This window comes from Ixodes scapularis, unplaced genomic scaffold (assembly GCF_016920785.2).
Source record: "Ixodes scapularis isolate PalLabHiFi unplaced genomic scaffold, ASM1692078v2 PGA_scaffold7__128_contigs__length_106722199, whole genome shotgun sequence".
NCBI classification, from domain to species: Eukaryota; Metazoa; Arthropoda; class Arachnida; order Ixodida; family Ixodidae; genus Ixodes; species Ixodes scapularis.
Window position 1 is genome coordinate 104,362,521 of NW_024609882.1, and position 10,048 is coordinate 104,372,568.

The 10,048-nt window shown below is 48.2% G+C and overlaps 1 protein-coding gene across 1 annotated transcript; it reads right to left on the reverse strand.

Annotated features, from left to right (window-relative positions):
• Positions 1-723: 723 nt before the first annotated feature.
• On the reverse strand, positions 724-2,112 carry LOC121048546 (uncharacterized protein K02A2.6-like). The gene has a single exon (XM_040504999.2). The coding sequence runs from the start codon at positions 1,807-1,809 to the stop codon at positions 787-789; it is 1,023 nt and encodes a 340-aa protein (XP_040360933.1). The 5' UTR covers positions 1,810-2,112; the 3' UTR covers positions 724-786.
• Between the last annotated feature and the right edge of the window lie 7,936 nt (positions 2,113-10,048).

A 10,048-nucleotide genomic window follows, 5' to 3' on the forward strand; every position in this document is an offset into this window, starting at 1 on the left:
ACGTCACATTTGCCTACAACACGGCCATACAAGAGACCACCGGAATGACACCCTTTCAGCTGGTGCATGGGCGCAAGGTAACGACAATGCTGGACGCTATGTTACCCCACGAAGTGGCTGTCGATGCAAGTGACGACGCCCAGGTGGTTGCCCAAAGGGCAGAAGAAGTCCGTCAGCTCGCCAGACTTCGGATTCAGGCTCAACAACGTGTCGACACTGGCCGCTACAACCTTCGTCGTCGGGACGTCCACTTCCAGCCCGGAGACAGGGTGTGGGTGTGGACACCGATTCGCCGCCGCGGTCTCAGCGAGAAGCTCCTGAAACGTTACTTTGGACCCTACAAAGTGCTTCGTCGACTCGGGGATCTGAACTACGAGGTGATGCCCGACGGAACACGAACATCGTCACGCCGCCCACCACGACCTGAGGTCGTCCACGTCGTGCGCCTGAAGCCGTACTACGCTCGATAGGACTGTGGACCTTTTGTGCTCCAAAAGACTCTTTAGTTTATCGTTCTTTTTTTATTTTGATTTTGTAGTGACCAAGCAGAGACAGCAGCTCCAACAACAAGAAGGTTTATTTCAAGCGATAGCGCGGCTTAAATAGTTCAGCGCCGATGCTTATCGACGCTTAAGAGAAGGAAAGAGAAGGAAAGGCGCACGCTCGCCTGCCCGTCCTGCACGTCACCGCACGACGTCACTTGTCACGATATCACACCGCCGGCTTGTCGCTGGTCCTGCGCGTCACCGCACGACGTCACTTGGCACGATATCACATCCCTCCCCCCTAGTCATCTATGCCGTATCGGTGCACCGGGCGACGCTGGCGGGAAGAACGCCTCAATACGGGAGTCTCGACCGCAGGTGACCTCGCCCCCAGACTTGACGGGCCCGGAAGGGAAACCCCGGCCTCCAGAGGGCCAGGCTCCGAACCGGGCGTTCCCGGAAGGGCAAACGAAGCTGTTGTCCCGCCGGTTGGAGTTGTTGGTTCCCAGGCCCTTCGCACGTGGTTCCGGTGGCGTCGATGGATACTCCCGTCGGATGTCTGGACCTCGTACATGACGTGACCCCGACGCCGTAGCACACGAGCAGCCAACCACTTCGGACCTTGGCGAAAATTCCTTGCGTAGACAGAGTCACCGCACTGAAAGCTTTGTTCTGGAGGCTGCCGTTTGCACTCCACGTCCATCGCATCGGGGTGAAGTTTTGACAGGCCCGAGCGCAGGTTCCTGCCCAGCATAAGCTCAGCTGGGGTCTTGCCGGACTCCGAGTGTGGCGTGGAATGTTGCTTGAACAAGAAGCGAGACACCTTGCACGCTAGAGAGCCTTGCCTCTGCTTTCTCAGTGCACACTTTAGCTCCCGAACCATGCGTTCTGCTCTCCCATTACTCGCGGGGTGGTAGGGAGCAGTATACATGTACTCAATGCCGTTCAACTTCAAAAAGGACTGCATGTCCCGGCTGGTAAACGCCGTGCCATTATCTGAAACAATCAAATCTGGCAGTCCGTATGTTGCAAACATCTTACGCAGCCGCTCGATCACTGCAGATGAGTGCATTGACGTCATTATTTCCACCTCCGCCCAGTTTGAGAAAGCATCAACTGCGACTAGGAAAACCGCACCATCGACAGGACCCGCAAAATCGATATGCACTCGGCTCCATGCTCGCTCCGGTTTCGTCCAGAAATGCGTAGGCGCTTTCGGCTCACTTTGCCGGTTTTCCTGGCACGCCTTGCAGTGCCGCACAAATTCTTCGATCTGCGCATCCATCTTCGGCCACCAAACGTAGGACCTCGCGATAGCTTTCATTGCCGTCACTCCCGGGTGATTAGCATGTATCAAGATGAGGACACGTTTTTGCAGCACCTCAGGGATTACCACGCGGTTTCCCCAAACCACACAGTCACGATGCACGGACAGTTCGTTCTGCCTTATCTCGTACGCACCGTAGTCTTTCGGTACCCCTTCTTTTGGCCAGCCGTCGATGATCCATTTCCTTACTTCCGATAGCCGACTGTCTTGCGACGTGCAGCCAGCAACTTCTGCGGCGGTGACTGGCGGGTACTCAGCGGCTTCGAAAAGCAATACGTCGCCCGGCGTTTCTGCTTCCAACCGAAATGCTGGAACCGGAAGCCTGCTCAAGCAGTCAGCGTTCGCATGGTCCTGAGTTTGGCGGTAGTCAAGCTGGTATTCGTAGGCCGACAGCATTAGGCTCCATCGTAGCATGCGTGGTGACAGAACATCCGGTATTTGTTTCTCTCGCCGAAATATTCCTAGCAGCGGTTTGTGGTCCGTAAGAATAACAAATTTTCGCCCGGCTAGGTACTGATGAAAGTGACGCACTCCAAACACCACGGCTAATGCTTCTCGGTCTATTTGAGCATAATTCCGCTCAGCCTTTGTTAACGTCCTTGACGCATAGGCAATGGGTTGCTCCTTTGCCGTCTCGACACAGGAACCGAGTACGACAGCCTATTCAGCATCGGCCAAGTAGCAAGCGCTGTACCGAAGTACGTAGTTGAGGTCGAGATTGGCGGAGAGAACGTGAAAATGGAAGTGGATTCTGGGGCTGCGCGATCTATTATGTGATATCCCATCCTCGTCGCCAATGTAGTGACCAAGCAGAGACAGCAGCTCCAACAACAAGAAGGTTTATTTCAAGCGATAGCGCGGCTTAAATAGTTCAGCGCCGATGCTTATCGACGCTTAAGAGAAGGAAAGAGAAGGAAAGGCGCACGCTCGCCTGCCCGTCCTGCACGTCACCGCACGACGTCACTTGTCACGATATCACACCGCCGGCTTGTCGCTGGTCCTGCGCGTCACCGCACGACGTCACTTGGCACGATATCACAGATTTGTTTTACACTGCATCGGGGCGATGCACTTTTAAAGGGGGGAGTAATGCCGCGCGCAAGGCTGAGAAAGCAACGCTCGGTCGCGGTCCTCCAGAAAGCTCCCGTTTATTCATGTACCGCCCGTAACTTCTATCATTTATCCTGCTTTTGTTTTCTAGAAAGTACGTGTTCATTCTCGCCCCGATCACGCGACGCTCCCGCTTTCGCCGAATCTTCGAGATAGCGACGCACTCTAGATAAGAGGCCGCCCGCGACCTTGTCGAGTCAGTCTCGCCCCAGCGCTCGATTCTGCTGACACGCCGACTTCGACGCCCGCGACGCTCTGCTTTCTTCTGTTTCCTTCTTTATTTTTGGCACAAGTTCGCCACATTAAACGTTTATTTATTTCTGTTTATTTCTTGTTTATTGGTCACGAATCACCACCCGTGACAATATACAAACTGTTTACTCGTTTGACTTGGTCATCTTGCTCGGAATTCACCTCCTCATGCCCGGTCCATGGCGTCTCTTCTCTCGCCCCTTTCATCACCATCCCTGCCAGTGTCTCTCCTCCGGGTAGCTGGCTCCCTCTGGTAGACGGCGTGAGAACCGTCTACATTTCCTTTTTTTCTTACTTGTCAGCAAAGTGGGGCTGCGGAAGTGGGCCCGTTTTTGTTTTGATCTTGGGCTTCTGCGGAGCGCCACTCTGTTTAGCCTGCACTGGACGCCGTTGTCATATTGGATGATGTAGGACCTTGGCTGAGGTGTCTTTGTGATTACAACAGCAGACGTGAGAACCGGTTTTTAGTGAGACCCTTGATCTTGAAAAAGGCACACAGAGAACAGAATTATCCTGTACATGCTTGGTTCAATCCACCGAGAAGCATGTGTTTGCCTTTCTCACTGCAAGGGGCTGCGAGGTGAATGTTCTTTTGTGGCGGATAGAGTGCTCAGTATTTATAGAAGGCACTGTAAAGCAAGGCAGTTCCTGCCCTAGCGTGTGGTGTCAGGAAGTTTCAAAAGAAGTCCCAGTGCTATTCTATGCTTACAAAAATCTGGCCGTAAAAGCCCTCGGAGAGAATGCTTTCCGCTTTGGCGGGGGTGGTGTCGCCCTTTCTGGCAGGCCCGGTTGATGGCCGGGTGGTTTCCGCCACATTTGAAGCTTTTCGGTAAGTGCGTGCATTCCACGTCTACTTCGTGCGCATTGCCGCACTCATTGCATTTGCGCATATGACTGGGGTACACATTGGCCTTGTGCCCGATAACGTGACATTTGTAGATTAGTGGTTTTGGTGTGTAGTCGTGTACCTTGTACGTTCGGCCAACAAACTTAGCCTTCGTAGCCCTTGGTCAACTGTATATGACTGTTGATTATCTTTGTCGCTGAGAGGGGGTGCATGTCACACTGTATATCCACTAGGACTGTCGTGTTCTGTTTTGTTCGGTCTGCACTCGATCTATGCAGTTCCCTTGCACTCGTTCGAGTTCGGGGCCATGTGTGGCTGCATTCAACACAAGGACCTGAAAGATGCTCTACTGGAACACACGGACATACTTGGGCAGGTCCCTAAAAACTGCAAAGTCCTCAAACTGATGCAGTCTTTGAGCACGGAGAGAGTCTGAAAATTTGTAGACCAAGGTGAACTTGACAAGTAGCTCGAGCGCAAACTAAAGGCAAAAAGAATGGCCAAAGGGGAACAGGTCAATTGTAGTCCACAACCAAGTACCCCTCGCAACGAGAACGCACACACAAAACCCATCCAGGCCAATTCCGGCAACGAATCTGTAGCGTCCCTAAAGAATGTAACATAAACAAAACTGTTCACGGCAAAAAGAAAAAAAAAAAAAAAATTCTTGGGTACTGAGGTTGGTTTCTTTATAAAACTCCAGGGCCAGCTTACAAAGCTGAAGCTTGATATATTTAATTTTTGCAGGAAACTGCAAATCAAATACTGGTAAGTGGCTTTACTAAACTATTACTAGGGCTCCGTGTTTTCGGAGTTTATTTTTAGTGAAATTCGGAGGGTGTTTTTCGGAGTTTATTTTTTATCGAAAATTCGGTGTTTATCGGAGTTTATTTTTCGTAAATCTCCAATTCTCCGAAATTCGGAGATTACTTTCGCAGTGTTTCCTATTAGAAATAATAAATAATAACCGGATGCAAACGTATGCCAGATATAAAATGAAACACACTCGTATCAATTAAGATTTCTTCAGTTGAATTTGGCGTTGGTGTCATTGGCAATACTAATTTGTCCCACGACAAAAGTGGCACACAAGTGTGGCTTCGATAAACGTCGATACCTTAAAATCAATCAACTGCTGGAGGTAGCCGCAAGGAAGCTCGTTGTCATCCCATCCATCTATCCCACAGCCGTGCGAGGTGGAGGGGTTAAGGATATGTAATAGACAGGTTTCAACTGCCCCTCTTCGCTATTTTGTACAATCACTATGGTCCATAGGTTTCACTGTTACCCCCGGAAACATACCCTCTCCTTTCTCTAAATCCCATGGCCCAAACTGGAAGCCAAAAGAGTGGCTTTTGTCGTGACACGAATGGTACGATGACCTGTTTCCTTTTATTTATTCACTTCCCCACAGCGCCAGGGTGGCATTACAGCGGGCAGGAAATTTTCATTAATGTTATACATTTAAGCAATACAAAGGAGCATAACAGAACGCGCACATGCATACCCAGTACACGGGAAACAAAAAAGAAAACACTTCTCACAATGCAGCACAGAAAGCGTCATTGTCCAAAATGTCAACAACCTCCGAAGGCGATTGATTCCATTCGCTAATAGATTTGGGGGAAAAAGAGGATTTAAACTGGTTTGTGTTACATTTATATTCACATACTTTTCGTTCATGATCGACACGATGAGAGATATAATCCGGGGGGAAAATGTAATTTTCGCGCTGTATACTAATTCTGCAGTGGTAAATGTTATGAAATAATTTTAGCCATAGTTTTTTCCTTCTTTTTTCAAGAGATTCCCAGCCTAAGAATTTCTTCATACTTGTCATGCTGAGTCGCCTGTTACAATTCCCGGGAACATATCTAGCCGCTAAGTTTTGACCTCTTTCAAGTTTATTTCTATCAACAGCAGTTGTTGGGTCTCAGACTGTACACGCGTGCTCGAGAACAGACCTGATATAACCCTGAACCAATCTTGACGAGACAAGCCGTAAGACCCTCTTTTGACAACGGCCCGAGACTTGAAAAATATTAATGGTGTTATTTTCCCAGGACCATTCTTCCCGCGCTGCCCAAATTGTAAAAAAAAAAAAAAAAAAAAAAAAAAATTGTTGTGGGGCACATAACAATTTGGAGTTTATCGGATAAATCCGAATTGTCAAAAATTTTACTGGCGGGTGTTTTTCGGAGTTTTTCGGATTTGTCCGAAAACACGGAGCCCTAACTATTACATATGTGTATCTTTGAGTGTTCCAGGCAAAATATGATAATCTTGAAACATCACATGCTAGTTTAAGGGGGCACACGCCCTAGGAGGGTCAACTTTTAAACCCTTGGCTTAACATTAATGAAATTTACAGGGTAGGCTGGTGGTCACGTTAGAGGGTGCATAAAAAAATTTCATGTCTGTCAGTTAAGTGGGAAGGAAATTAGGGCACCTTTCATCAGCAACACGCCTACATTGTTTAGTTACTCTATCGTCGGAAAACTCATGATATTCAAGATATACCGTATTTACACAAATGGAGGTCGACCGTTTTTTCAATTTTTGAAAATCTGAAGTGGGGGGGTTGACTTATAATCGAACCAAAGCATTCCACCGCCGGCAAAAACGAAGCAATCGCGATATCATGGACACCTCGGCTTGTTACGAGTTCAGCCGGCTGTACCCCGAGCATTACACTGTTTTGTGCGCTCATTTTACAAATTAATTATTTTTTTATTTGCGCAAACGAGTATTATTGGTAGCGATTCGCAAAATAACCCGAATGCACGGCGGTGAACAAAGCACGCGGAGCGCCCAGCTTCCGGGGGGTGACGCCAGTTCTCGTAAGAGCCATTCCGGAGGCCGCTGGAACAGCCTCACGGCTCGCTTGGCTCGCCTTGCTCAGAGCCGTGTATTGGGAGAGTTTGGCCAATGGGCGGAGCAAAGGCCGCCACCAGCGCCGAATATTCCCCCCGCGCTTAGAGCGTAAACTAAATTTGTGACACAGCGTCGACAAATGAGGAGACCGCGACGTCACAATATTGCAAACGACATTCAAAGCGTGAAATAGAGGCGTTCAATCTCGGCCTCTCTGCTCCATCTCACAAATGTCGGCAGTGAAGACAAAAGTACAGGCGAGTGAACCTAGCTCAGCAAAACCCTTTTGTTTGTACGAGAACTCGTGCATAGGAGCCACTTTCCAAAGCCACGCGCTCGTGTTCATACCTTTCTCTGCACTGCTGATGTTGGCTTGTTAGAACAGCGTCCTGTGACTGGCGGAAAGAAAACAGTGCAAAGGGTGGGGCGCGCGAGCGTCTGGAGACGTGGAGTCCCGCTCGGCTCGTGCGCTGGCTTTGGCAGTGCTTTCTTTCACCGTCTCAGCTGAGACACTGTTTCTAGCAAGTTGGCCCTGGTTTGGAGCGCACGTTCGTTTATTCTACACTTAAATATTGGCGTGACGAAAACCTCGCACGCACTAAGTTTTCAGTCACTGTTACACCTTTTAACTCTAGCGACGCTAAAACGGCTTGAATTAGTCGTGTCACAAATTTAGAGCTCACGACCACCGCTAGGGGCTGTTTCGCGGCCTGTGGTTGGCCCCGAGACGCTCGCCTATTCAAACCAATGTATGGCCAAACTCTCTCGATAAACGGCTCTGGCCTCGCTCACCCTGCAGCGCCGCGGCTTCTCTTCGCAGTTTTTCGCGCGATTAATGGTCGCACATCGTTTGATCGAGTACGAGGTCATGCTGGTGCGCTAACTATGTTCATTTGTATTGAAATGCGTGATCCTGGCAGTTTAGGTTTTCAATGCTTGTTTATGGCCGTTCTTCACTCGGAGGCAACCAACAACTGCGCTGTTGGACGCAAGTTCGACCCGTCGGAGTGGGCGATGCTCCAGTGGAGTCTGCGGTGGCGCGGTGAAGGCAAACGACGAAGCTTCCGCAGGCCAAAGTCTGGATAGCTGGGGATGCCTTCCGGAGTTGGAAGTCAGGCTTGCAACGTACGCCGCAAAAGTGCGCAATCCGTCCCTACCCGTGACGTCCAATGCGATCGCCGAGCAAGCGCGGAAGATGCGGTTGATCCTGTCATTTGCGAAGTGCGAGATTTCATTGGACGAAGCCGACGACGGGCTTCGAGAACGTAGCAGTGATGAAGACGGGACTGACATCACCAGTGCGGACGAGTTGTAGTCTAGTCGCGGATGGAGTGAGAACGACAGTGAGGAGCTTCAGTTGTCCCGCCTCCAGCGTGAACTTCCTAGTTCCGATAACGCCTGGCCATCTCATGCACCTCGCACGTGCACGCGCAGCCAAAGCACGCCAGAAGGCATCAATCGCATGTTGGAGGCTCGGCTTTCGAAACAGATACTTTGCCGTTCTCACATGTTTGCAATAAAATGCGCATCTAAAAAAAAAAAAAAAATTTTCTGGTGTGCGATGTGGGGGGGTCGACTTACAATCGAGTTGACCTACAATCGTGTAAATACGGTATATACGCTAGATACGTAGCGGAATGCCTAGGAGGTGCGGCTATGGAAAGCTTTTTGTAAAAAGTCATTTATTTCTATCAATTTTCTCTTCTGCAAAATTGGACAACTTTTTGGTCTTCTGTGTCTTCGACAAAGTGTCAACAATTTTTATAAAAGACATCTGTAAAGTGACAAAAACATTCCATAGCCGCATTCCTTGTTAAATTTCAATCAGGAAAAGTGAAGACCTTTCCTGTATTTCCATTATCAAACGATAGGTTGACTAAAATGTAATTTTTACCAAAAAGTATAACGGAGGAAAATGTTTTCAAAGTGCTCCAAACTCTATCTTTTCTTTAGCTTCGGTGGACAGAAAATAATTCATAAAAAATTAACTATGCAGTGTAAACTAGCGAAAATTGCTGAAAATACTCTCTAGATGTTGGTGAATGTAAATATAATTTTTCAAAATGACTGTTTTTTGCAGAATCCTTTTTCTGGGTAGTGTCCCCCCTTAAAGGGAAATTAAAGGCACTTTAAAGCAAAAAAAAGTAACTGTACATTCCTTTTAACACAGGTGTCAAAAGTCCTTTTATTTCATTACTTATCTTTATTAAAACAAATGACTGTAAAATACCGGGCAAGCGCACCCACTTAAAGTTTAGAGATAATCGCGAAAAAGTAGGGAATGGGCGCTTGTCCGGTCATCAATTTTACATATAAATGTACTGTGCCTATTTTTTCAGATCTTAGAAATTTGGATATGGGCGCTTAACCCATTGGGACCAAGAAAAATCTACCAGACCAATTTTTTTTTATTTTTGGTGTACAATGTCTGCTTTGCACAGGAAGAAGATTCCTCGAGTTTGTCAAAAATTCATTTATTCATTCAGAAGTTACAGAGGTGTACTTTCTATAGTACAATGGGACTTTTACATAGCAAAATGGACATTTGCTCAATATTGCTACTTTGACGCATGAAACTTCTTGAAGCATCCGTGCTTCAAACAAAGTGTAATGTTGCACTTTGCGCATGCCCACATGGACCTCTTGTGGCAATACTGGCAGCGCAGTTGCTTTTCCAATTTGGTAGGAAAGTGCCCTCATTTGTCCAAAACAATGTCACTCACGATGGAGGCTGGCCGCCTACAGATGTAATGGTCTTTTGTACCGAGGCGGAGGTAGTACTGTGTGACATTTCGTAGGAAGGCAAGGAGGTCGATTGGCTCATCTGCAATCAACTGATGAATTTTCCAAGAATTCACCACGGCCACATTCAGCATCTGAGTAAACAAAGGCCACCACCACTTTTTGCCGCGAATGCAAACTCTTTAGTTGTTTGCAGCTTGGTCTGAGAGGTCTACCCTCCCATACTGCAGTTATAGCTGCTGAACAGTTTAGGTTGTTGCACATTCACTTTCTCCTGTGCTGAAGATGACCACCGTTTTACAGAGCACATGGTTACAATTCCGTCGTAGTTGGTAGCCATTGTTACTACACTACTGTCCTTCCACTTCACAAGAAGAACCTCACCGACAGGGTCAAAGCAATGGGAAAAGT